At 42.7% G+C, this 27,909-nt stretch overlaps 1 protein-coding gene across 1 annotated transcript in view; it reads left to right on the top strand.

The window, feature by feature from the left end:
- The window catches only part of PPM1H (protein phosphatase, Mg2+/Mn2+ dependent 1H), a 252,994-nt gene that overhangs the window by 98,698 nt on the left and 126,387 nt on the right, over window positions 1-27,909 (top strand). Inside the window, exon 3 of the mRNA XM_032874649.1 lies at window positions 23,827-24,171. Coding sequence (XP_032730540.1) covers window positions 23,827-24,171 — 345 coding nt within the window. The remainder of the gene's footprint in view (window positions 1-23,826; window positions 24,172-27,909) is intronic.

Here is a 27,909-nt window from a genome sequence, read left to right as displayed (position 1 = left end):
TTGTAGAATGTGTCAAAATTTCATTCTTTGTTAAGACTGAATAATATTCCATTGTTATGTATCTGTACCATTTTATCAATTTGTCCATCAAGGGACACTTGCTTCTATCTTCTGGCTATTGTGAATAATATTGCTATAAACATAGGTCTACAGATATCTGTCAGTCCCTGCTTTCAGTTCTTTTGGATTTATGGCCAGAGTGGAATTGCTGGATCATACAGTAATTCTGTTTAAGTTTTTGAGGAGCTGCCATACTGTTTTCTCCAGTAGCTGCATCATTTTCCATTACAACCAGCAATGCACAGGAATCCAATTTCTCCCCATTCTTGCCAACACTTGTTGATTTCTGGTGGGTTTTTGTTTTTTTTTTTTAATTAGCCATCCTAATGGGTGTGAAGTGGTATCTCCTGGTTTTGTATTTCCCTAATGGTTAGTGATGTTGAGCATTTTTTATGTGTTTATTGGCCAGACATAGCTTCTTAAAAAGAAACATCAGGTGTTCTTTATTCAATATTTATCTTTCTATCTTTGAATCCTTTGCCCATTTTTTTTTTTTAATTTTTAAATTTTTGGCGCCTGGGTGGCTCAGTGGGTTAAAGCCTCTGCTCAGTGGGAAGCCTGCTTCCTCCTCTCTCTCTGTCTGCCTCTCTGTCTACTTGTGATCTCTATCAAATAAATAAATAAAATCTTTAACCAAAAAAAATAATAAATTTTTTAAATTTTTTTATAAACATATAATGTATTATTAGCCCCAGGGCTACAGGTCTGTGAATCGCCAGGTTTTCACACTTCACAGCATTCACCATAGCACATACCCTCCCCAATGTCCATAACCCCACCACCCTCTCCCGATCCCCCTCCCCCGAGCAACCCTCAGTTTGTGAGATTAAGAGTCTCTTATAGTTTGTCTCCCTCCCAATCCCATCTTGTTTTATTTATTCTTTTCCTACCCCCCAGACCCCCCACGTTGTATCTCCACTTCCTCATATCAGGGAGATCATATGATAGTTGTCTTTCTCCAATTGACTTATTTCGCTAAGCATAATACCCTCTAGTTCCATCCATGTTGTCGCAAATGGCAAGATTTCATTTCTTTTGATGGCTGCATAGTATTCCATTGTATATATATACCACCTCTTCTTTATCCATTCATCTGTTGTTGGACATCTAAGTTCTTTCCATAGTTTGGCTATTGTGGACATTGCTGCTATAAACATTCGGGTACACATGCCCCTTTGGATCACTGCATTTGTATCTTTAGGGTAAATACCCAGTAGTGCCATTGCTGGGTCATAGGGTAGCTCTATTTTCAACTTTTTGAGGAACCTCCATGCTGTTTTCCAGAGTGGTTGCACCAGTTTGCATTCCCACCAACAGTGTAGGTGGGTTCCCCTTTCTCCGCATCCTCGCCAGCATCTGTCATTTCCTGACTTGTTAATTTTAGCCATTCTGACAGGTGTGAGGTGGTATCTCATTGTGGTTGTGATGTGTATTTCCCTGATGCCGATGATGTGGAGCATTTTTTTCATGTGTCTGTTGGCCATCTGGATGACTTCTTTGCAGAAATGTCTGTTCATGTCCTCTGCCCATTTCTTGATTGGATTATTTGTTCTTTGGGTGTTGAGTTTGCTAAGCTTTTTATAGATTTTGGATACTAGCTCTTTATCTGATATGCCGTTTGCAAATATCTTCTCCCATTCTGTCAGTTGTCTTTTGGTTTTGTGAACTGTTTCCTTTGCTGTGATCTTGATGAAATCCCAATAGTTCATTTTTGCCCTTTCTTTCCATGCCTTTGGCGATGTTCCTAGGAAGAAGTTGCTGCTGCTGAGGTCAAAGAGGTTGCTGCCTGTGTTCTCCTCAAGGATTTTGATTTCTCACATTGAGGTCCTTCATCCATTTTTAGTCTATTTTTGTGTGTGGTGTAAAGAAATGGTCCAGTTTCATTTTTCTGCATGTGGCTGTCCAATTTTCCCAACACCATTTGTTGAAGAGGCTGTCTTTTTCCCATTGGACATTCTTTCCTGCTTTGTTGAAGGTTAGTTGACCATAGAGTTGAGGGTCTACTTCTGGGCTCTCTATTTGGTTCCATTGATCTATGTGTCTGTTTTTGTGCTGGGACCATACTGTCTTGATGATGACAGCTTTGTAATAGGGCTTGAATTCTGTAATTGTGATGCCACCAACTTTGGCTTTCTTTTTCAATATTCCTCTGGCTATTCAAGGTCTTTCCTTGTTCCATATAAATTTTAGGATTATTTGTTCCATTTATTTGAAAAAATGGATGGGATTTTGATAGGGATTGCATTAAATGTGTAGATTGTTTTAGGTAGCATAGACATTTTCACAATATTTGTTCTTCCAATCCAGGGGCATGGAACATTTTTCCATTTCTTTGTGTCTTCCTCAATTTCTTTCATGAGCTCTTTAGAGTTTTCTGAGTATAGATTCTTAGCCTCTTTGGTTAGGTTTATTCCTATGTATCTTATGGTTTTGGGTGCAATTGTAAATGGGATTGACTCCCTAATTTCTCTTTTTTCTGTCTTGTTGTTGGTGTAAAGAAATGCAACTTATTTCTGTGCATTGATTTTATATCCTGACACTTTACTGAATTCCTGTACAAGTTCTAGCAGTTTTGGAGTGGAGTCTTTTGGGTTTTCCACATATAGTATCATATTATCTGCAAAGAGTGATAGTTTGACTTCTTCTTTGCTGATTTGGATGCCTTTAATTTCTTTTTGTTTTCTGATTGCTGAGGCTAGGACTTCTAGTACTATGTTGAATAGCAGTGGTGATAATGTACATCCCTGCCGTGTTCCTGACCTTAGCGGAAAAGCTTTTAGTTTTTCTCCATTGAGAATGATATTTGCAGTGGGTTTTTCATAGATGGCCTTAATAATATTGAGGTATGTGCCCTCTATCCCTACACTTTGAAGAGTTTTGATCAGGAAGGGATGCTGTACTTTGTCAAATCTTTTTCAGCATCTTTTGAGAATATCATATGGTTCTTGTTCTTTCTTTTAGTAATGTATTGTGTCACATTGATTGATTTGCAGATGCTGAACCAACTTTGCAGCCCTGGAATAAATCCCACTTGGTCGTGGTGAATAATCCTTTTTTTTTTTTTTTTTAAAGATTTTATTTATCCATTTGACAGACAGAGATCACAAGTAGGCAGAAAGGCAGGCAGAGAGAGAGAGAGGAGGAAGCAGGCTCCCCGCAGAGAGCCCGATGGGGCCTCAATCCCAGGACACTGGGATCATGACCTAAGGCGAAGGCAGAGGCTTTAACCCACTGAGCCACCCAGGCGCCCTGTGAATAATCCTTTTAATGTACTGTTGGATCCTATTGGCTAGTATTTTGGTGAGAATTTTCGAATCTATGTTCATCAAAGATATTGGTCTATAATTCTCTTTTTTGATGGGATCCTTGTCTGGTTTTACGATCAAGGTGATGCTGGCCTCATAAAATGAGTTTGGAAGTTTTCCTTCCATTTCTATTTTTTGGAACAGTTTCAGGAGAGTAGGAATCAATTCTTCTTTAGATGTTTGATAGAATTCCCCCGGGAAGCCGTCTGGCCCTGGGCTTTTGTTTGTTTGGAGATTTTTGATGACTGTTTCAATCTCCTTACTGGTTATGGGTCTATTCAGGTTTTCTATTTCTTCCGGGTTCAGTTGTGGTAGTTTATATGTCTCTAGGAATGCATCCATTTCTTCCAGATTGTCAAATTTGTTGGCGTAGAGTTGCTCATAGTATCTGCTTATAATTGTCTGTATTTCTTTGGTGTTGGTTGTGATCTCTCCTCTTTCATTCATGATTTTATTTATTTGGGTTCTTTCTCTTTTCTTTTTGATAAGTCTGGCCAGGGGTTTATCAATCTTATTAATCCTTTCAAAGAACCAGCTCCTAGTTTCGTTGATTTGTTCTGTTGTATTTTTGGTTTCTATTTCATGGATTTCTGCTCTGATCTTTATGATTTCTCTTCTCCTGCTGGGTTTAGGCTTTCTTTGTTGTTCTTTCTCCAGCTCCTTTAGGTGTAGGGTTAGGTTTTGTATTTGAGACCTTTCTTGTTTCTTGAGAAAGGCTTGTATCACTATATATTTTCCTCTCAGGACTGCCTTTGCTGTGTCCCACAGATTTTGTACCGTTGTCTTTTAATTTTCATTTGATAATGATGAATTTTTTCATGACTTTTTTCAATTCTTCTTTAATTTCCTGGTTGACCCATTCATTCTTTAGAAGGGTGCTGTTTAGTCTCCATGTATTGGGGTTCTTTCCAAATTTCCTCTTGTGATTGAGTTCTAGCTTCAGAGCATTGTGGTCTGAAAATATGCAGGGAATGATCCCAATCTTCTGATACCAGTTTAGACCTGATTTATGACCCAGAATGTGATCTATTCTGGAGAATGTTCCATGTGCACTAGGGAAGAACGTGTATTATGTTGCTTTGGGATGGAATGTTCTGAATATATCTGTGATGTCCATCTGGTCCAGTGTGTCATTTAAGGCCTTTATTTCCTTGTTGATCTTTTGCTTGGATGATCTGTCCATTTCAGTGAGGGGAGTGTTAAAGTCCCCTACTATTAATCTATTGTCGTCAATGTGTTTCTTTGATTTTGTTATTAATTGGTTTATATAGTTGGCTGCTCCCATGTTAGGGGCATAGATATTTAAAATTGTGAGATCTTCTTATTGGACAGACCCTTTGAGTATGATATAGTGTCCTTCCTCATCTCTTATTATAGTCTTTGGCTAATTGATCTGATATAAGGATTGCCACCCCAGCTTTCTTCTGATGTCCATTAGCATGGTAAATTGTTTTCTACCCCCTCACTTTAAATCTGGAGGTGTCCTCGGGTCTAAAATGAGTTTCTTGTAGGCAACATATTGATGGGTTTTGTTTTTTTATCCATTCTGATACCCTGTGTCTTTTGATTGGGGCATTTAACCCATTTACATTCAGGGTAACTATTGAGAGATATAAATTTAGTGTCATTGTATTACCTGTATGGTAACTGTTACTGTATATTGTCTCTGTTCCTTTCTGATCTACTACTTTTAAGGTCTCTCTTTGCTTAGAGGACCCCTTTCAATATTTCCTGTAGAGCTGGTTTGGTGTTTGCAAATTCTTTTAGTTTTTGTTTGTCCTGGAAGCTTTTAATCTCTCCTTCTATTTTCAATGATAGCCTAGCTGGATATAGTATTCTTGGCTGCAGTTTTCTCGTTTAGTGCTCTGAATATATCATGCCATTTCTTTCTGGCCTGCCAGGTCTCTGTGGATAATCTGCAGCCAATCTAATATTTTTATCATTGTATCTTACAAACTTCTTTTCCTGGGCTGCTTTCAGGATTTTCTCTTTGTCGCTAAGACTTGTAAATTTTACTATTGGGTGACAGGGTGTGGACCTGTTCTTACTGATTTTGAGGGGGGTTCTCTGCACCTCCTGGATTTTGATGCTTGTTCCCTTTGCCATATTAGGGAAATTCTCTCCAATAATTCTCTCCAATATACCTTCTGCTCCCCTCTCTCTTTCTTCTTCTTCTGGAATCCCAATTATTCTAATGTTGTTTCATCTTATGGTGTCACTTATCTCTCGAATTCTCCCCTTGTGGTCCGGTATTTGTTTTTCTTTCTTTTGCTCAGCTTCTTTATTCTCTGTCATTTGATCTTCTATATCACTAATTCTCTCTTCTGCCTCATTTATCCTAACAGTAAGAGCTTCCATTTTTTATTGCACCTCATTAATAGCTTTTTTAATTTCAACTTGGTTAGATTTTAGTTCTTTTATTTCTCCAGAAAGAGCTCTTATTTCTCTGGAGAGTGTTTCTCTAATATCTTCCATGCCTTTTTCGAGCCCGGCTAGAACCTTGAGAATCGTCATTCTGAACTCTAGATCTGACATATTACCAATGTCCGTATTGATTAGGTCTCTAGCCTTTGGTACTGCGTCTTGTTCTTTTTTTTGTAGAGAGTTTTTCTGACTTGTCATTTTGTCCAGATAAGAATATATGAAGGAGCAAATAAAATACTAAAAGGGTGGCAATGACCCCCGGAAAATGTGCTTTAACCAAATCAGAAGAGACCCATGTGGAAGCTTTCTGTATGATGCAAATCCTGTGTTTCTGAACAAGGAAAAGTGGGAAGGGGGGGTCCTGTGGGAATGGGGAGTAAGGAGTTGGGGACTGGGAGGTAATGAGGCAAAATGATCACATCAGTTCTGGAGTTGGACTGAGTTCAAATCTTAGCTCTGCTCCTTCATTAAATAAGGAACCTTGAGTAAGTTTCCTGTGCTCTTCTCCACCCAGGAGGCTGGTCCCGGCGCCACACAAAGACTTGCCTCCTCAACACGGGGTCTGAAAGGGCTCCTCCTTTGCCCATTTTTAAGTTAGGCAATCCATCATGTTGTTTGCACTACTTTTTAAAAGCTCGAAAACTGTGCCTTGCTGTGCCAGGTAAACCCCTGAGCACTTGCTGTGTATCAGAAGCTAGATGCTGAGGATTCAGCAGGGAATAAAACTGACAACAGTCCTTACCTACAGGGAACTTACATCCCTTGAGGGAAACAAACAGTTAAAATGTATCCCACAGCAGATACTAAGTGCTATGGAGAAGAACAAAGCAGACACGCAGGCGTACAGGAAGTGGAGGTATGGGTGGTTAAAGAAGGTGCCACTAAGAAGGCTGTTTGAAAACAGACCAGAAAGTGCAGCTATTTGGAGGGAGAGCTTTCTGACGTTCTAGACAACTGCAATGACCCTGAGGCAGGAGCAGTTCTGGTGTTCTCCAGGATCAGTGAGGAGGTGTACATGGCTGGAGCAGAGAGAGTGAAGTCAGGATTGCAGGAGATGTTTTCAGAAAGGCAGTGAGAGTGGGGTGAGGCCATCTGGCAGGATCTGGATGGCTGTTACCAGGACTTGGGCTTCTACTCTGAATGAAAAATTTGCTAGCAGGGCATGCTGGATATACCGCTTAAAAGAAGCCAGTGACTTTTCCCATTTAGAAGATGTCCCTTACCTCAAATACAGTGGTGCTTAGGAAGGGTAATGACAGTATAGGGCATAGCACAAATCCTCTGCAGGGGACAAGTGAGGTGGCTCTGCCCCTTCCCCCTCTGTGTGTCTGTTCCTTCACCTACCAAACAGGTGCTGAGCACTGAGGCTGCCCTGGGGGCAAGATGAGCTCAGTACAGTTCCAGTTGTCCTCCTAGAGCTGAGTTGAGAAGGACGCAAGAGTCAACAAGTCAGCGGCAATACAGTGGAGTAAGTTTCAGGAGAAAGATTTTAAACATTTTTAAATTTAAATTTTAAAATTTAAAATTTTAAATTTTAAAAATCCAGGTTCCTGGGTAGCCTAACTCAGATGGGTTGCCGATGGTTTGGGGAACAACAGAGGAAAGGGAATGGATCAGATTAGAGAATGGTTCCTGGAGAAAGTGACATCTGAGCTGTCACTTAAAAAAACTGAATTGGGAGGGGAGGGCCCCTGGGTGACTCTGTTGGTTAGGCATCCGACTCTGGATCTCAGCTCAGGTGTTGATCTCAGGATCATGAGTTCAGTCCCACACTGGACTCCTTATTCAGCACAGAGTCTGCTTTTCCCTCTTCCTTAGCTTCTCCCCTTGCTCATGTGCATACTTCCTCTTTCTCTCAAATAAATAATTTTTTTTAATTAAAAAAAATATTTTATTAATTTATTTGACAGAGAGAGCGAGAGACCACAAGTAGGCAGAGAGGCAGGCAGAGAGAGTAGGAGGGAAGCAGGCTTCCCTCCGAGCAGAGAGTCCAATGCGGGGCTTGATCCCAGGACCCTGAGATCATGACCTGAGCCAAAGGCAGAGGCTTTAACCCACTGAGCCACCCAGGCGCCCCCAATTAAATGTTTTTAAAAAAAATTTCTCCCTCCTTTCTTGACGTCTCATTGCCAGTCAACTTAGTAAAGTCAAATATTTCCAGAAGACGTCTTTCGTGTGTAATACCACCTTCATCTTAGAAAGAAAACTTAAAATGTCTGGAAGTTTATATATGATGACATTTCTTAAATTGAGTGGCAGTTGGGCAGCTGGGTAGCAATAAGGTGATTTTTTTTCTTCCATGGATAATTATTAATTGGTATAAAGATTTTAAGACAACTTTAATTCACCCCTCATGCCAACTCAGAGAATTATTTTATCTTATTAGGACAAGTAATCTTTTTAGTCAAAGGAGTCAATAGTTAATCCTCTTATTAAAACAAACCTTAAAAAAATTGGTGGAGAAAATAATATGAACTATGTTCTCCGTCCCTTCCATGAGGCATTCACTGAAGGAGTGTTGTTTCCTACAGTACTTGCTGAGTTCTTAACAGCAGCACCTTTCAGGAAATCACAAGTTAATTTCAGTTTCCTTCTACATATAAAAACAATACATTGGGAGCTAAAGAAGCAATGTTCGAAAGAAGCCCTAAAGCTTAAAAGAGATACAAATAGAAATTTCAATGTGTTCTGCACTGTAGTATTTTAGCATAAAGAATGCAAGGGATACAGTTGAATTACTGTGTTCTCCCTTATAAAAATAATAATAGTTTTTTTTTTAATTTTAGAATTAGTGACATAGTGAAATGAAGAAAATATATATATATTTTTTTTTGAGGCATAAGGAAATCTTGAGATCTCTAATGAAGATTGCTATAAAGTAGAGAAGGGTATTTTCTATGACAAGTTCAGGGTGGAATTTTCCAGTGCCTGCATCCCTTTGGGTGGTTTATGTTCGAGGAGCCATAATCCCTCAGGCAGTCTGGCAAGAAACAGGTACTCTGTGACAGTGTGCAAGCCTGCTCACATTCCTGTGCCCCTAATGATTTGGGGACACAGGGTGGGTGGTAGGAAAGAGGGAATATAAAAATGCTAGCATTTCTGAAGGACTCTCAGAATTTTCTCTTAGGAAAGATGCTGTAAGCTTGTTGAGGGCAACACCTTAACCAGTAGCCTCCTACCTGCTTCCCACTGAAGGAATTTTAATTAACTGGATCAAGATTTGTAGGAACTAATCACCACGACTATGTTTTCTCTGCTTTGGGAGATTTGAAGCAGTCTTTATCTGCCATACCGAGGGACCCCATGCTAGGGAAAATGTAACTTTCCTAAAGGCTTTTGCTTTTTCATTTCTCAAGTGTCTGGTCATTTTAGCAGTGAGGTAAAAAGACGGAAATACTAGCTGATTTCTCTGAGGAGGGAGAAGTTCACTCCTAAGGGCATTGTAGAGCCTTCGTATTAAGAAAAGAAGCTCTTGTACTCTAAGTTATGTAGGTGGGAGATAGGACATTGTGGCAATAACCAAGACTTCCTCCCCATCCCCCGCACCTGACTGCCTATTTAGAACAGATTGTTTCTGGCTTAAGACCGGACTGTGGATTCATGCATTCCAAGTCTCTTTCCTTAGGAGCACCCTTATGTTTTTTAATCTAGTCAAAACACATCAAAGTATGGGGTTTCTGTATCTGTTAGTTCAGTCTCTAATTACAATAACAGGAGATGACTGTGTCCACATTGTGGCCAAGATCATCAGCAGGGGAGAGGAAAGCTGATTATCTTTCTCCTTGGAGGATAGGACAGTACTATGGGAATTCAAGGCAAGTAGGATCAAATTGGGGTTGGGAGAGGTGAAAGGGAAATGAGAAGGGGTATTTCAACTCTTTGAATGGAAGATTTGCCACTTTTTTCCCTTGTTTTCTATAAGAAGGACTCATTCACTGCCCCACCCCCAAGAGTATTAATGAAGGTTACTGATGGTTCCAGCCCTTCTGGAATATTTGACCCTCATTTGGCAGTCTGCTTCCTGGAGTCATGTCAGCTATAAAAAACAACGGGAGGAGCTTTTTCTTTTTCTCATTGTATGTATTACTCTGAATTTTCCTTCTAGTTAAGGACTTTGTTTTGTGCAAGTCAAGAAAACATAACCTTTTTATTTATCCCCTTGGATTTTCTGAAGCAGGACAGTAGTTTCTCTCAAAACTCTTCTCTCTTGGTTCTAGGGACTCAAATTCTTGACAGTGATGAAGAAGGGTGACTTTAGAACCAGGCTGATGTCAGAGTTCCCTCCTCAGTGGGTGTTGGTTTTCTCTGAAGACCGGGTTTGACCAAGATGTCCATAGTAGTTGGGAAGGCAACTTGAACTTCATTCCACAGTAGACTTTTTCCCACTACAGCACACCTTAAGGCTGAAGGAAAATAGATGATGCTAAGATGGAAACTTTTCCTTGTTTCACTGTAATTTGATTTCCCCACAGCTTTAGATGGGAAGAACATTGGCAAGAGTGATAACCTCTTGAGAATTTTTCTTCTTCCTTTTTCTTTAATACAATTCTCCACATTCATGTGCCAGACATGATACTGATCTCAGTCCTTTCTCCAGTATTGATTCATTTAACCTGATAATATGTTCAGAAGTATGCACTATCATTATCTTTATTTTACTGATGAGGAAGTAGACACACAGAGCTGTAATGTGTGCAGCTTGGAGTCAACTGGGACAGTCTGGTCTCTGGTGACATGCTGCCTCCTTATCCATTAACTGCTGGGAAATGTGGCAGAGAATCTTCTTGGAAAAGGCTGCAATAAAGGAATAACTCCTAATGATGTGTATAATTTCAGTATAATTTGATGCTAAATATTTTCTCATTCCTATTATGATTTCTCTTTTGATTTAGGAGTTGTTTTTTAAAGATTTTATTTATTTGAGAGAGGTGGGTAGGAGGGGCAATGGGAAAGGGAGAAGCAGACCTCCCCACTGAGCAGGGAACCCAGTGTGGGGCTTGATCCGAGGACCCTGGGATCATGATCTCAGTCGAAGGCAGACCCTTAACAGCTGACCCACCAAGGTGCCCCTGATTTAGGACTTACTGAGCAATTTCTTCTTTAAGTTCAGGAACTGGATAATAGCTCTTACTGACTCAGCTGAATAACAGAATGGAAATGAACTTGCTTATCCCTTATTGTCCTTATAGTCCATTTTTTCCTTGATAACTTATAGAAAAACTTGTTTGCATGAAACCATGGCAAGAAGAAGTAGTCTTCTGATTGGATAATAATGTGTGTCTAAGTTTGAATCCTTGTGCTGCCACTTACTAGATGTTAGTTACCTTGTGCAAATGAGTTGCCCTCCCAGTGCCTCAATTTCCTCATCCGTTACACTCCGGATAATAGCTCCTACCTCATAGGGTTGTTTGAACCTATGTTTAAATGAGTTAAAAATATGAAAAGTGCTTAGAATACTACCTCACCTATAGTAGATGTAGTTTAAGTAATGTTATCTTCTGTTGTTCTAATAGCAGAGTTTGTAGCTGCATTTCAGTATTACTTCACATTACTTATGTTTTCACCATAACCTGTCTTTTTTTGAGGGGGGAAGGGTCAGAGGGAGAGAGATAGAATTTCTGCCCAGTGCAGAGCCTGACATCATGACCCTGAGACCATGACCTGAGCTGAAATCAAGAGTCAGATGCTCAACCAACTGAGCGACCCTAGCACCCCTTACTGTAACCTGGTTTAGGGGGAGTTTTGATGTGTAAAATAATAGTTTGGGAACATTTGAGGTAATTTTTGAGTCTAAAATAAACCACAACACAACTTAGCCAAAACTGTCACAAACATCATATTTCTATCTCTCAGAAATTAATATTTATTTGATAATGTGTTTACAGTGGGACAGAATGAAAAAAAAATAAGATGGGACAAAACGACTAAAATTTAAAAAGAAAAAGCAATTGTTGGCGAGGATGTGGAAAAAAAAGAACCTTATGCATTGTCGGTGGAAATGAAAATTGGTGCAGTCACTGTGGAAAACAGTACAGGTTCCTCAAAAAATTTAAAAATAGAATTACCATATCCAATAATTCTCCTGGGTATTTACTCAAAGAAAATGAAATCCTGAATTTGAAAAGATGTAGGCATCCTTATGTTTATTGCAGTGTTATTTACAATAGCCAAGATATGGAAGCAGACCAGGATATGGAAGCATCGATAAGATGAATAGATAAAGGGGCCACCTGGGTGGCTCAGTAGGTTAAGCCCCTGCCTCCAGCTCAGGTCATGATCTCAGGGTCCTGGGATCAAGCCCTGCATCAGGTTCCCTGATCAGTGGGGAGCCTGCTTCCCCCCCCACCCCCGCCCTCTGCCTGCCTTTCTGCCTACTTGTGATCTCTCTCCTTGTCAAATAAATAAAATCCTTAAAAATATATGAGTGGATAAAGAAGATGTAGTATGTATGTGTGTATATACACAAGTGAATATTACTCAGCCATAAAAAAGAATGAGATCTTGCCGTTTACAACAACATAGATGAATCTGGAGGGTATAATGTTAAGTGAAATAAGTTAGAGCAAGACAACTATTCTATGATTTCACTCATTTCTTTAATTTAAGAACCCAAACAAATGAACAAATAAAAAAGATGAAAAGACTCTTAAGTACAGAGAGCAAACTGGTGGTTGCCAGAGGGAGGAGAGTGGGGGGATGGGTAAAAGAGACAAAGGAGATCAAGAATACCCTTGTCATGATGAGCACCAAGTGATGTAGAAAATTGTTGAATCACCATATTGAGCACCTGCAATGAATATAACATTGTATGTTAATTATACATGAATAACTTCTTTAATTAAAGACTTTTTAAAAATAAAAATTTAACAAAGAGACTAAATTGCCATTTAATAACAAAAACCAAACTACTAGATGTGTCCTACATCTTACTGTTTCATAAAGTGGAAGGATTGAAACAAAGAAATCTGCATTTCATAATGTCAGATCCTGAGGAAGCAGTCCTCATTTTTAAGTCTATGAAATTAAGCATTCTTTTCTACTGGGGAACAAAACATCTTAATAATTAAGACAAAAAGAGGTATGGTAAAAAACAGAGTATGCTACAAGGGCATGATGCCAAGTGCACAGCAATAGAGGGTGGGCCCTAGGGATGGCTTGCATGAAGTTACTCAAATTTCCTGCATCTGCTTGGACATTGGCTTATTTTTCTCCCTTTGCTGTGTCACCCTGTGGATCAGAATTGGAGAGTTCAACCAAGCCCTGTGGATAAAACGCCTAAAACAGATCCTCTAGATTCTGACATCTTCATTGTGATGCTTTGAAAACTGGCCAGAAACTATGGCAGTCAAGCCATATAGTAGCTGAGAGTGGGGAATCAGAAGAGTATGACAATTTTCTGATTGCCCAATGGGAAATAGTAATTCTTTTCCTTTGGCAGTGAGAAAGGAGGCAGGCAAAAACATCCTGTGCTCGTATGAATCCTATAAAAACAGCCATGGGATTTAACTCAAAGTGGGATTTCCACTTTGAGTGGAACTCTTTGTGGTACTCTTTTCATGTTACTGATTTTCATGTTATTCATGTTATTTTCATGTTATTGATATGGACCCTCCGTCTATTTCTAAATTCCAGAGCCATACGATGTAGGGATGGGAAGATGAGTGTCAAATGAGCTGAGTTACTTGTGTCTTCAGGGTAGATAGCTAAGAGGAGAACCCCTTATTTCCATAGAAAACTATTTCTAGAGTAGCAGTCTCCATACCATGTGTATGAGTATGTACCCCCAACGTATTTGCTCATTTAATGCTATATAACTATACTGGTACATATCATGTAATGTACATGGAGTAATTATAAAAATATATTAATATTTAAAAAATAAAGGCAGTAAAGATGAAAAGTCAACGTTTTAAAAATAACCGCTAACAGTCATATGATTTTTATCATCTGCCAGGCATTGTTCTAAATATTTTTCCCACAGTAACTGGTCTGTCTTACTAAGAGCAAAGACTTCATGTTCCCATTAGCTAATATCTCAAGGCAGAATTCATCATTAACAATAACAAGTATAATTCCATATTCCAGCGGTCTCTTTGAGCATTTCGTAGACTTTGGATTCGAACGATTATTACTGTTGTCAAATATGACTAGATTGTCAGTACTTGGAGTAAGATGTGCTAGCTGTGACATGTTCTCACTTGCTCGTGTTTTCTACCAGCAGTTTCTGTGCAGGGATTTTTTTTAAAAACCTGTTGCCCACGTTGGGAAGGACGATTTAGTTAAAAACTTAGTAATAGGTCGCACGGGCCGCTTAGCGGGGCTGGGCACACACGGACCGGGCAGTGAGGCGCGATGTGCCCAAGCTGGGTGTGCATCAGAAGGCCCGCGTCAGGCCCGCCGCCGAGTCTGCTGACTTCACACCACGGGAGGGCGCCGGTGTCAGTTTCTGTGAGGAAAACAGCAAAGCTTCATTTCTTCTCCGGCTTGAGGAGAAAAAACAGGAAAGACTTGATCATGTTGCCGCGACGCACTGACGGGTCGCTTATAAGTCCCACTCAGCTTAGCGCGCTCTCTGGCGGCGGGCGGGGCGCCGAGGGGTGCTCGCACGCTGGGAGAGCTCCAGAGCGAGAGAGAACCTGGCTCCTTGGCCTCGTGACCCGGAACAAATGTGTCAAGCCTCATTCCTGGTTTTCTTTGTGTTTCCTGCCTCACCTCTCAGCACTTCTGTCAGGCTCCACAGGAAATGTCTGAGGTTTTGTCTAGCATCTCCCCTTTTTTTGTCCGCACACCACAGGAGGGGCTTCCTCACCGCCCCCCAGGGGGGCTCACCAAGGCTCTTGAGCCTGTGGGTTCCCCGGAGTTGAGGTGCACATTCTGTGGCTCCTTTTTTGACAGAGCTGCAGTTTAGGCTACTGATTTCTGACCCCTTGGATTCGCTGTGCTGTCAGTGCCCCAGAAGCTGAATGGGTGCGAGCCGCTTGCGTCCAAAATTTTGTCGGTAGCCGGTTCGCTGGGTGCGTTTCTGTTGGGAGCAGGCTTAGCTTGTTGAAAGGCCCAAGGGGGCCTTTAACTCATTAATCTAAGTTCTGGCATTATAGATGATTGTGAAAATGGGGAAAAGGGAATAAGCAAATATTTTTAGAAGTCAGTTTCTACAACTTCTGCAAAAGAGGGTTGTCAGGCCTGCTTCAGAGAAATCCTGAAAGAGAGACGGTATACTTGAAGCTCCCAGTTTGTCAACCTTGTGAAATCTTCCTTCATCTGGCTGCACCTGTATTCCTGAAAAGGGGTGGGGGGGGGAGAGAGAGAGAGAGTTCTCAGTTATATACAAGACTTTTTTTTTTTTTTTTTTTGGAGGGGGCAGTAAATCAGAATGCAATAAGAAAACTGCTGCAGAGTTGCTCTTTTGTAAGACATTAAGTGATGGCTGCAAAATGTAAGTGTGTGGTCAGTCAGGAAAAGGTCTGATACTGCTTTCCTTAAAGTGGAGTACCTGTTTAACTCCTGTTCATCAGGAGCAAAAACAAGGTAAACACTTGTTAAAACATAATACTAATTTTGAAATTCATTATGTCAAGAGCATGCTACTCTAAATTTGAGAGGGTTGACTTTTTAGGCGTAGAACTTGGCATCCGGGGCTGGTGCCCCAGCGACGTTTTCTGATACTACCAGAGATGAATGCAGGGCCACTGTCCGAAGTTTTGGTAATCAGCTGATGGCCCAGGATGTGTATGCAATTTCTAATAAGCAGCAAGGGAAAATGGTGCCGAAGTACTAAAGGCTACAGAGGGACAGAAGCCAGGGAGATAATGACACAAAGTTGTATGTACTGGGAAATTGGAAAGATCCCCTCCCTAACTTGGAATCTGAAGGACTGTGTTCAAATCCTGGCATCACCCCATCGCAGGAGTCACTTAACAATGCCCTGGTTAAATCCCTGGTGAAGTGGGATAATGATGCCCATTTTATGGAGGTATGGGGGGGATTAAACACTGTAGGTAATCATCAGGCATCCTTAGAATTCAGACTTCTCAGAGGGGAAGTAACTTAAGAAAAGAAATAACAGAAGCTGTATAGGGGCATCTGGGTGGCTCAGTCATTAAGCGTCCCGCTCAGTGGGAGACCTGCTTCTCCCTCTCCCACTCCCCCTGTTGTATTCCCTCTCTCACTGTCTGTGTGTGTGTGTCAAGTAAATAAGTAAAATCCTAAAAAAAAAAACAAAAAAAAAACAAAAAACAAAAAACTGTATGGTAGAGGGACATGAGCACCCATCTGGCAGAGTTGAAAGTAAGGAGCTAAAGTGTGGCTTGGTCCCCCTGGTTATAGGAGCTCTTACTGCGCCCTGCCTGCTCATTGTTCCCCAGGCCCTTTAATAGTGAGTATAAGTAATTACTGTTGTAGGGTTTTGTTTTTGTTGTTGTTGTTGTCCTTTTAGATGCTGGACACTTCTGCCTTCAGCTCAGGTCGTGGTCCTGGGGTTCTGGGATCGAGCCCCAGGTCGGGCTCTCTGCCCAGCGGGGAGCCTGCTTCCCTTCCTCTCTCTCTCTCTGCCTGCCTCTCTGCCTGCTTGTGATCTCTGTCAAATAAATAAATAAAATCTTTAAAAAATTATATGTACAATTAACCTTTTGGTGTGCAGTTTTATGTTTTCAACATATATGTAGATTCATGTAATCATCAATCAGGATACAACATTCCCATCGCTGTAAATCACTTCCTCGTGTTCTTTCTTTATGGTCCTACTCTTTTCCCCTCCCATAACCCACAATTGTCTGAACATTTAATAAATATTATCCACTCCTCTGGCACCCCACGCTCCCCCTGTCTAGCACACTTGTAGTTACCTATTCACGTTTTAGACTGCTAGCCTCAGGAGTTTGGGATCATGGTTTTTTCTTCCTCTCTCCTACCTCCCCGGTGTCCAGCATAAGCCTGGCACATAAGAGACTCTGAGACACACATTAAATGAATGAATCCTTACTGTCTGTGTCCTAGTTTCATCTTGTTCTTTAAATAAGGAAACAGGTGAGAGGAGTTAAGAAATGTGCCCAAGATCACAGAGTAGTAAATTCCCAAACCCAGGGTGGTCTTGGTTTAAAGCCTGTGCTCTTTCTGTGCTAAGATATTCACAACAGATAGGATTTGTATTAACTCATCTGAAAGTGCATTACGTAAATGACCCAACTTTTTTTTTTTTAAGATTTTATTTATTTATTTGACAGAGATCACAAGTAGGCAGAGAGGCAGGCAGAGAGAGAGGGGAAAGTAGGCTCCCCGCTGAGCAGAGAGCCCGATGTGGGGCTCGATCCCAGGATCCTGAGATCATGACCTGAGCCAAAGGCAGAGGCTTAAACCACTGAGCCACCCAGGTGCCCCTGACCCAACTTTTAAAATCACTGGTGTGTTGGTATATTGTCACCGGTGATGAAGTTAGCCTTGTACTGTAGAATATGTAAAACATGAAACCCTGTGTATTTACCGTATAAACTCAGAATGGTGTTCCCTGAGCTAATACCAAACTGAGGATGTATGCCTTCTAAAGTGACTAACGGTGTGACGGGTGGGAGGTGGGTGTGTGTGGTGGGTGCGCAGAGGAAGCCTTCGCTTCCCTATTTGGTGCCTTTGCTTGAGCCAAGCAGGTGGTGAACACAGCTCTCCCTCTTCCCACATGCATGCCTAGCCTTTTAGCCAGTGGTTCAAAGGATATAGCAATGCTGGATTGTACATGCATTCCAGCAGTGTATGGGAGCTGAAGAAAGGGTGTGGTTTTCAGCATATGCTCCAGAGAGATGGATATGGTTTATGTTTTGCTTTTTTGTAATCTTCCTTGGGGAAAAAAAAAGTCTCCATAGCTTAGAAGGGAATAGTGTGTGTATTTTAAACTGGTCCTATAGGCCCATAAGACTCAGCAAGTCAGGTACAGGAAGAGAAGGCAGCGTCTTGTCCCTTTGGTTTCCATGGAGCACCTGTGAGATTCCCGGGGCCCTACATCTAGGCTGCCTCAATCAGGACCACTGACAAAGAGCAAGAGAGGGCCCTGGGGAAGGAGTAGCAACTAGATCATGTAGGACCCATAAGCCATGCGAGCACGTAGGAGACCCAGGGCAGTAGGGAGTCACTGAAGGTTCTAGTCTATGCAATGATGAAATAGATGTGTGTTTGCAATTAAGTTGAACATTTGAGACACTTGAAAGCATCATGTTCATACTACTTGTGATCTTTCAGACCTCTTTTGCAGATTCTCCCCTGACATTGATTCACCCTTGATGTGGGTGTGACGTTTAGGAATTGTTCTTTCCTCAAGGTTCTCAGATCAGACTTTATACATCAAACCATACGTTCCTACCTGATGACATTTGATGGCACTGTTTTGAATAGAGAAGGGGGTGCGGGAGAAGGGGGTCCTTGTATCTTTTTCAAAATCAATGTATGGCATGTCCTGTTTGATCATGCCACTTTCAAAAGTAGATTTGAATTCTTTGTTATGATCCTGGTTCCATTTCAAACACATGCAGCCCATTCCAGCCTTATACTGCTCTTTGAAGTGTCTTGTGAATTCTTTAGTCTCCTCTCTAGGCCCATCGATCCGGACCTAGGCCGTCTTTGCCTCAGGGCAGTTCTCTGTGAGCCTCCTAAATTCTAGTGCTTCCTTCTTGGCAGCACATTGCAGAATGCCATGGGATTGGCACCCCTTAAGCCTGCTGTCACCTTGTTCTTCCACATAGAGGCATTTCACATTGAAGCTCCTTGGTCTGCCTTGACCCCAGAATCTCCCTCCAGCCTTAGCCCTCAAGGCTGGTCTTAATGAGGCCACTGTCCACATAGGCCATATAAAGTCCCCTTTACACCTGCACTGCCTGTTAGTTGCTCCTTTTTTCTAGAATAGTCTTTCAGTCGGTCATCGCCCAAGCAGGTGACCAGACAGACATGCACAATTTGATGAGTGCTGCTGTAAAGGGTGGGCTCAGGATGCAGTGGGAGCTCCCAGAAGGAGATGAAATTTAAGATGTGTACTAAGAGATAGGTGGGGGCGGGGGGGGGTACTCAGGCAAAGGATGGGGGTGGTTTGTGATGAGCTACAAGTGCCATAGTTTGGTGGGTGAGATTTGGAGTGACAATGTGGGGAGACCATCAGAGACTACATCAGAGACTGCAAACTGGCTCAAACACTGGAGCCAGCCTACGAAGGAGGAGGTTAGGCTGGCCAAAGAAATATGGTCAGATTTGGGGTTTTAGGAAAAAAATCACTCTGGTTACAACTCGGGATGCAGAGAGGAGAAGCAGATCCAAGAGGCATGTGTACAGGAGAGCAAGCATTCCCTCCAGGAGCAGGCGGAGTGTGTGTGAGGGTATTCAGCTAGGCAAGGGGCTGATGGCTCAGAGCGTGGAGCCTGCTCTCAGCTGCATCCCTTACTAGGTGGTCATCTTGAACAGTGAGACTCTCTGTCCCTCCTTTTCCACCTCTATAAATTGGGAATAATTACCACACATCATAGGGTGGCTACTCCCAGGATGGGTTATGGTAGGATTAAATGTGCTAATATTGATAAAGCATTTAGAATACTGCCTGCTGTGTAAGGTTTATTACATGACTGGAAAGGGTGCTGTGGCCCCATAACTCGATGTTTCTGTGACCTGATGATCTCTTAGGCATTAAGAGCTAAGTTGGCATCTAGAGCATGTGGGAGAGGGCCCACTTGGTGGCTGTAGTTTCCCAAATAATAGATCTCTCACTTGAAGTTCTGTGCCACAGACGGACACTGAAGATTTTGAAGTCTCTTGATGAATTCGGTTTTACCTAGTTCAAAAGCTTTCAAAAATTGTCCTCAGCAGTTGATTCCTTTTGTCCAAAGTCTTCTGCAAACCCCTGATGTTTGTAACCGATGCATCTGTGCTGCTCTGGTTGAAATAACCGTCACTGGGACTTATCCTTTAAACGCCCACTTCCTCTTTCCTAAGTGGTACAGTTTGGAAACACGAAACACAGTTTGGACCCTGCTGTTCTGGTCAGTTCAGGGTGATGTGAGTGACTCCTCCAAGGTCACACAGAGAATGGCAGATTTGAGACTAGGAGGAGGGTCTCCGGAACTGCTTGAACCCCCTTCTGTTAGTACGGGGGTTCTCAATTTGGGGAGCACTTTAGAATCCCCTGGGGAGCTTAAATAAACGATCAGTGGTAGGGCTCCACCTTCAGAGAAACTGACTGAATTGGGCTGGGAGTGAACCGTGCATCCAACAGTGCTGGATTTATTCAGTCTCCAGTTAGAAACAAACTTTCTTTGTCGAAAAACTATGTCTTACAAGTTTTCACTGTGAAAATGACTAATTGCATTTAAAAGTAGCTATGCCAGCGTTTCTAGCCCTGCTGTGCTAAGGTGTTCTCCGAAGCTGGGTGTTGCCCTTCTCGGCCCTGCTTCAGAAGTCCCCCAGTCTGGTTTTTCTCTTGACTGCTTAAAAATTGCCCAGAGAGTTCAACAGCGGGTTGTTGCTGCAGTGCCTTCAGAATGCTTTGCCTTGTTGAAGGAAATGGTTGGATTACTCATCAGAAAAATGTCAGAGTTGCTTTTTAAAAAATATAGTAGCATTGCATTGCCGTGTGCCTCGTTATTTCATGGGGTCTGATCTTCTTTGAATCAAATCATGATTCTAGAAACATGATACTTTAGGTGTAACAGAATCTGAGTCATGGACACAGCTGGTCCTATTTCGTCCCTCACTGGCCCTGCCCACAGCTTCCTTAACAGTGTTTGCTGGGTTTTCATTTAAATTGGGTGCAGAAGGACTGTGTGGGCAGTTTTTATTCAAGCAGCCTTGGGACTTTTGGGGAATTAGATGTGATAAGCAAAAAATCCCTTTCTTTTGCCACTTTTTCCTAGTTGTGAGGGTGTAATATGGCAATATGTACTTTACTAATGCAGCAAGTAACAAGGGCTCATGGTGAGTGTAATAACTCCGACTACTGCAAAGTAATAATGAGCATGAACAATAATTCAGGCTGTGTAGAATGACAGTCATTGTTTCTCTTGGTGACCAGGTCATAGGAATTGCTAATCCCATGATGCTTCATTGCCTCACATTCATAATAAGAGGAAATGCTAAATTTCAGAGGCTGGTGAAAATATAGGTTCACTGAATTCTATCCACAGATGCCCTACATTAAGAACTTTTTCCAGGGGTTTCAGTTTTATTCCTGGTTGATAGCCACTTCTACCTACTTTTCATTCTTCTTTTGTGTGCTCTTGCATTCCTTATCTCTCACTCCTCCTTCCCGCCATGCATGCCCCAGGTCCCAGAATACTAGATAAACATGCACCTCCTTTCATCTCCTTGTCCCCAGCTCTTGTTACAGAAGCTGGCAACAGCGGCTTATCAAAATGTCATGAAGCCCGCAGACAGGGAGCCCAGAAGGCAGGCTGTTGAGGGCCCGTGTGGCATCCCAAGCAAGACACCAAGCGCCCTGGCTCCTTCAGATTTCCTGTCCCACTACCTCGAACAGCAGGTTTCAGCCGGTTTTGCAAGAGGGTTACTCTACCTCCAGGTGTTGCTTCTGTGACCCAGGCAGGAAGGAAGCAGAGATGGGTAAAGGGCAAAGGCCAGGCCACTTGAGCTGTTCCTTTTATCAGGAAAAGAATAGCTTTCCTGGAAGTTCCACCCAAAAGAGTGGATACTAGGTAAGCAAGTACCACAGTCAGACATACAGCCCAAGCCTCCTGGTATTTTCCTCAACTGGCTGCTCTATCAGCTCTCATTCCCTCCCAGTTCTTCTTGTCCCATCTTCAGGGCCCAGCTTCTTCCCCCACCTCCCCCCGTAACATGGATTGATACTTCTTGATTATTGAACTTTCGGAGTTTAGCAGAGGCATTGGACTCTTCTACAGTAGCTTCTCATGTTGGTGAAGAACTAAAGCTCAGAAAGTGACTGAGGTGAAATCATGGTAGTGATAGCAGTCACACACAAGGGAGACTACTTATCTACTCCACAGGCATAAATCACCATTCACCCTTGCTAAATACCCACTCCCTGTGAGCGAGCTAATGCCTGCTGCTTACGTACTAGGCAGACATGGTCCAGCTGAGCACTAGGGATGTCCGGCTCTGGAGTGACCCAGCCAGGGTCGAACACCTTTACTGCCTTTCTCACCTTGGTCTGCCTCCCACGCCCACTGATTGGTACTGACAATGCCATTAGAACTCACATCTTCTAATTCTGAAGTCCTTGTTCTTTCTACTGCCCTCTGAGTTCGAGTGCTTTTACTCATTCATAAGTGTTTCTTACTGCCTGAATTTGAATGTCTTTTTAGGGTGTTATTCACCTCCTAGCTGGCATCCTCACTTTTACTCTTTCCTAATCCTCATGGCGTAGCCTGAGCGATCGTTTAAAAACATAAATTAAGTTTGTTACCCTCCCACCCACCTCAGCCAATGGGTCTTTGTTACTCTTAGTCTAAAGCCAAGATCCTGCATGTGTCCTGGGAGGACTGAGTGGTCTGGCTGCCACGTCCCTCTATAGCCTCATTTCTCCCCCATGCCTTTCCTGTTTCACTCCTCTATTCAGTCACATGGTATGGTTTCATCTCGTCTCACCTTCCTACCACAGGTACATCATGCACCTTCCTACCACAGGGCCTTGGCACCTGCTGTTTCTACTGCCTTGTGGTCTCTCCTTCCCCATCATTGTCTTGTGAATTTCTAAACAGCTCTTAGGCTAGGCTGCATGTCCCCGGGAAACCTCCTCCAAGTCCCCTTCTGCAAGCTGGCCTCCTGGAGGCACCAGGAGCCAAGAACCTCTCCTTGTAGCCCTCACTAGAATTCTGATCTTATGTTTGTGTGATTATTTGATCAGTATGTGTTTTCCTCACTGGATTATTAAGATCAGACCATATCTGATATGGCTTCCAGCAAGTTTTTTTATCCCCTGTCCACTTTGCACCTGTCACGTAGGGAATGCACAGTATTTGTTGACTAAAAATCAATTTTTTTTTCTCAGCACGTGGCACAGAATTAAAAGTGAAATTTAAAAGGCACAAATGGAGCAGTGGCATATGTCACCATAACTATGTGGTATCTTCCAGCATCATTCTAAGATAGACCAAAAGAACTTTATTTAATGGCTTTAGCTAGAAAAGGATTTGATATTTATTGCTGTGGGGGTGTATACGCTAGTAGTTAGAAGTAGATGTTATATACACCCTACCTGTTTAATTACCAATGCATCTTACCTATTCAATAAAGTAATTAATGCATTTAATTTAAGCTTTTTTTCCCTATAGCTAAGATCTTAGGCATGTGTAATTCAGACATGGTTTTTAAAAACATTCATTTGAAATAGTCTAGAAATAACTCCAAGATGAAATCCATGGTAAGTGAGGGAACGTGGGAATGTGTAGCTTTAGGATAGGAAGAGGAAGAAACAAAGATGTTGGGTACCAGCTGGGAAACTGAGGGAGGCAGGAAATAAGAGAAGGAGATTAGAATTGGCTGCATCTTAGACTGGGTGTCTAAGGGGAGAACATGTTCTAAAAATATAGGATGTAGATCAAAGAGGATGGGGCAGGTATCTGAGAGCGGAAAGGCTCTAAAGGGGGAAAAATGGGTCTACTGATTTCCTCTTGAAGAATCTGCAAAAAAGAGCTTGACTTCCTCCAAAGACCAAACCAAGCCTGCTCTGGGGTTGCAGAGGGCAATGAGGACTTGGGGGTTAAAGCTGGACTCCTAAAGACTTGCCTGCTGGCATGGAGTTTGACATCAAACATCCGTACATCAAATCAAGGTGGATCTTGCCACAAAGTAGTTGCTGAGCTTGCTTGGTAATTTGGGCTCGTCCTGCAGGCAGAGAAGCAAGGACCGCTCCATCCCCCGGGTGGTGATCACAGCAGTGACAAATCCCTGAGCCTTTTTGCCGGGTTTTGACCCCCATTGTTTGCCAACCAAAGACAGATCAGAAGTGGATGTGCTGAGCGCCCCACCTCGCTGCGTCAGTGTGACCCTGGGGCCCTGACCACCCAGGTTCTCACTCCCTGTCACCTCCCTCCCCCAGGAATCAGAAGGCGTTTCCTGCCACTACTGGTCGCTGTTTGACGGTCACGCAGGGTCCGGGGCCGCGGTGGTGGCCTCCCGCCTGCTGCAGCACCATGTCACGGAGCAGCTGCAGGACATCGTGGAGATTCTCAAGAACTCTGCCGTCCTGCCGCCCACCTGCCTGGGCGAGGAGCCCGAAAACACGCCCGCGCACAGCCGGACTCTGACCCGCGCGGCCTCGCTCCGCGGAGGCGTGGGGGCGCCCGGCTCCCCCAGCACCCCGCCCACGCGCTTCTTCACCGAGAAGAAGATCCCTCACGAGTGCCTGGTCATCGGGGCGCTGGAAAGTGCGTTTAAGGAAATGGTAGGTGTCGCGGAAGGGTCCAGGGATCTGGGTGGAGGCCCTCGCTTAAGCCAAATCCATGCTTCTTCTAGAAGGTTCCCTGGAAGGGCAGGTCTCTGACCTGCCCTCTAGTTGTGTGGCTCCGCATGGATGTCCCTTTGATAACAGGCCTCCACTCTTAGGAGAGGGTGGCAGTAAGAGTTCCTGGCATGGCATACTGGCAAAATTAAGAAGATGAAAGGGAGGGATAGTGTATGACGTAACAGGCTTTTTAAAGGTAAGCATTATGGCTTCTCTTTCTGCAGACTCATTGATGCCAGCTGGTACAATTCCACTTAACTGAAACTCGAGCGTCCTTGCCATCTGTCTGACACATGTGTATGAATTCCAGGTGTTTGGGGGAAACGGCACTTTAGTCAAGTGCTTAGAAGTACCTTTCCCATACAAAACTGATCCGAGAACAGCTACTGTAACCATGATTGGCCATGTGGTTCTCAGTGCTTTAAAAACAAAAACAAAACGTAGCTGCTGAAGGAGAATCAAGGGGCTAATATCCGAGATCACCGGCTTTACTGGGGAACATGGATTTATTTGTGTGTTTAAATGCGGATGTGTCTTATCAAAGAATTCAGCCTCCTTCCCTCTCAGTCTCAGTCCTGAGAACACACATAGGGAGGGAGTGCAGCTGCTTTCATGGTGTTCCCTGACCCTACGCCTGGAGAGGGACCACCCACTGGACCACCCCCTTCCCTCTCTGAGCTCACTTTCTACTGACGCTGTTACTTTGGTTCCAGAGATTTTTCTTTCCTGAGCAACAGCCTGTATGCAGGTAATAGAGAAGAAGTATTTAAAGATGTCATAATGATATGAGTAAAGTGAGTGTGCTGTATTCTTAAAGCCTGGAGACTCGGTACTTGGGAGGGCTCAGTCAGTGAAGTGTCTGCCATTGCTGGGGTCCTGATCCCAGGGTCCTGGGATCGAGCCTCATTCCGGCTCCCTGATCACCAGGGAGTCTGCTTCTTCCTCTACCCCTCCCACTGCTGCTCGTGATCTTTCTCTCTCTCTCAAGTAAATAAATAAAATCTTAACAACAGGAACAACAACAATACCCTGGGCATTCAGAAGTGATGACAAACTGTTGTTAAATGAAGCACGAACAGCTAGGAGCACCTCCCCAGAATGGAGTGTACACAGAGTGCGCATTCCGCAATTAGGCTGTGTGCTAAGGAGAAAAAAATAATGTTGCACAGCGCCTTGCCATCTGATTTGTTTCTAAGGCAAAATAGTTCATATGTTCACACCTGGTATTTGCATCCTATCCTCACTTTTATGCGTCCCCTCTTGGGTCACCGTGTTTCCTTGTCATATAAATATTTACCCTTTGATTAGCAGGTGACTTAAAATGCACCTGTCTCTCAGGAGTGTCTGGTAGCCTTCAATCCCAAGAAGATCACCAGGAAGCTGGAGAAGATTCTTTAGGAAAAAAGGAATCAAGGTAGTAAAGTTGACTTCTACTCAGGCTTCATATAAAATCTCATTCCCCAGCTGTCACAGAAGCTCTGATGGGAATAAGTGTTTCTCGACACTGATGTTCAGAATGCTAAATATTTAATTGAGGTAAAAATGTGACAGTAGGCTGTTCTCTTAATGGGAGAAAAACTCAGCTGACATGACAGAAGTGAAAAACAAAAGAAACTTTGGTTTTCTCATTTCCTTCTGTAATTGCTTATGCCCTTAGACATCTTTTACTTGAACCTGCTGTATTCTCAGATCTATCCACTAGAGGCCAATGTCACCTTGAGACAGGCCTCTGCAGTGGTCTCTGGCTGTTTCTGCCCATTAATGGCTAAGGGTTACTAGCAACCACTATACTTGAAGTGAGAGGCTTATTCAGAAAAACGCTTAGTAAAGGGCCTTATTCTTGTCTTTTTTAAATTTTTCTGGCTTTTAACCAGTCGGTTCATGACCTGGAATTTTTACCTTAAAGACTTAGCCAGCAGAAAGATCATTTCACTTGCCCATGTAATTCATTCAACCAATAAATATTTGATCAGAATTAACTGTGCTAGGCCTAATTGGGAAAAGAGCATTGAACAAACTAGGCAAAAACGAGTATTAACAAGTAAAATATAAGTGGAAGGGACGTTGAGTGAAGAAATGCAGGGTGAAGTAGGAGTCCAGTAAAGACATGAAGGGAAGTGTTCCCTTGGGAAAGTGATGCTGGGTGGAGGGTGGGGGGGGGTATTATTTAGGGGAAAAAAGCATCAAGGTAGTAAAATTGACAACTACTCGGGCTTTGTTTAAAATCTCATTCCCCAGCTGTCATAGAAGCTCTAATGGGAATAAGTGTTTCTTGACCCTGATGTTCAGAATGCTAAATATTTAATCCAGGTAAAAATGAGGTAATAAAAATAAAAATTGAGTTAAAAATGAAGCAGACAAAACACAGGAGGCCATTTACATGGACAACTACATCAGAGAACCCAGATGGGCCTAAGGCAACAAGCCGGTGTCAAAGTTAGGAATGATGGATGGAAGGTGAATTGGAGAGTTGCTCTGGAAAGACCTGGTGTGCTGTATTATGAATTTTTGGCCTTAAGCCATATCTCATCTCCAGTTCATCCCAGCCTGCAGCTGCTGCTTCACACTCAAGTTTTTCTCAGATTGTCTCTCTAGCCACCAGCATGCCGGAGACCTACCTAGGCATTGTACCATGTGCTTGGCCTTATTAAATGACAATATTTGTCATTGCTTTGCATGGTGCTTGCTAGGGTGGCCGTACTGTCTGTCCTCCTAGGGACTGAGCCAGTCAGTGCCTTTTGGCCCAGAGCAATTATTAATATACTGTCCCCTTTTATTCTCAAAAGTGTTCCTGTTTGGATGATGTCTTATTATAGAAAGAGGCCCTTGTTTTTCCTTTGCTTCGTGGGGGACTTCAGGAAAAACCTACTCAGTGTCACAGAAATGTGCCCAACTTAAACATTAAGTTACTGGCGGTGAGCTTTACAACCCATAACACAGAAATTACACAGCATACCTTCAACTTCATGGCCTGAAAGGCCATTGCCAGCTCATAGAAGATACTCTTTCTTTACTCCCCTTTGCAGTATGATATTTTTGAGAGTCCGTGTTTGAAGGCAAACTTTGGTTTTTTGAAATGCCCAACATGCAGTTGATTTCCTTACCTTGTTGGCCTGGTCTTGCTGGTTTCTCCTTGGCCCTTTCAGAGTGGGGCACGTTTGGAATTTCTTGGGCATTTCTAAATTTTTTCCTCACAGGAGCCAGCCACTTTCTAGCTTTCCTCTTTCTAGGTGTTCTTTACATATTGCCGGTTCTGTGCTGTTCTGATCCTCTGTAGTAGGAGAAACTCAGTATTAAATAAGATGCCGTTATTTTCAGTTTTGTGGCTTTTTTACTTTCTCTTGCACTTTTCATCCCTGAAAATTCCCTAAGCCCAGCTCCTAAGCCTCCAGTTTGCCTCACTGATGACAGCTTTGCCGCTACCCTTCCTCAGATTCAGAAGTCACTTACAGTATCTTTAAAGGCAAAGCTCACCCTTCACTTGGGTGTTTGCTTTATGAATAGCAGCTTAGCAGTGTAGAGTCAAAGGTCTTTGGTCTGTCCCTCTGCAGTGTCCTCAATCACTAGTATTTATTGAGGCTCTGTTTTATAGCTAGCGTTCTAGATACCATGGGGTCTGGAAATAAAAGGTTAGCTTTTATGTCCGGGGGCATTTGGAGTCACACGTTTTATGCATAT

Source organism: Lontra canadensis, unplaced genomic scaffold, assembly GCF_010015895.1.
Source record: "Lontra canadensis isolate GAN:19392208 unplaced genomic scaffold, GSC_riverotter_1.0 scaffold53, whole genome shotgun sequence".
Taxonomy (NCBI): domain Eukaryota; kingdom Metazoa; phylum Chordata; class Mammalia; order Carnivora; family Mustelidae; genus Lontra; species Lontra canadensis.
This window is presented reverse-complemented; position numbering and strand designations above follow the sequence as displayed.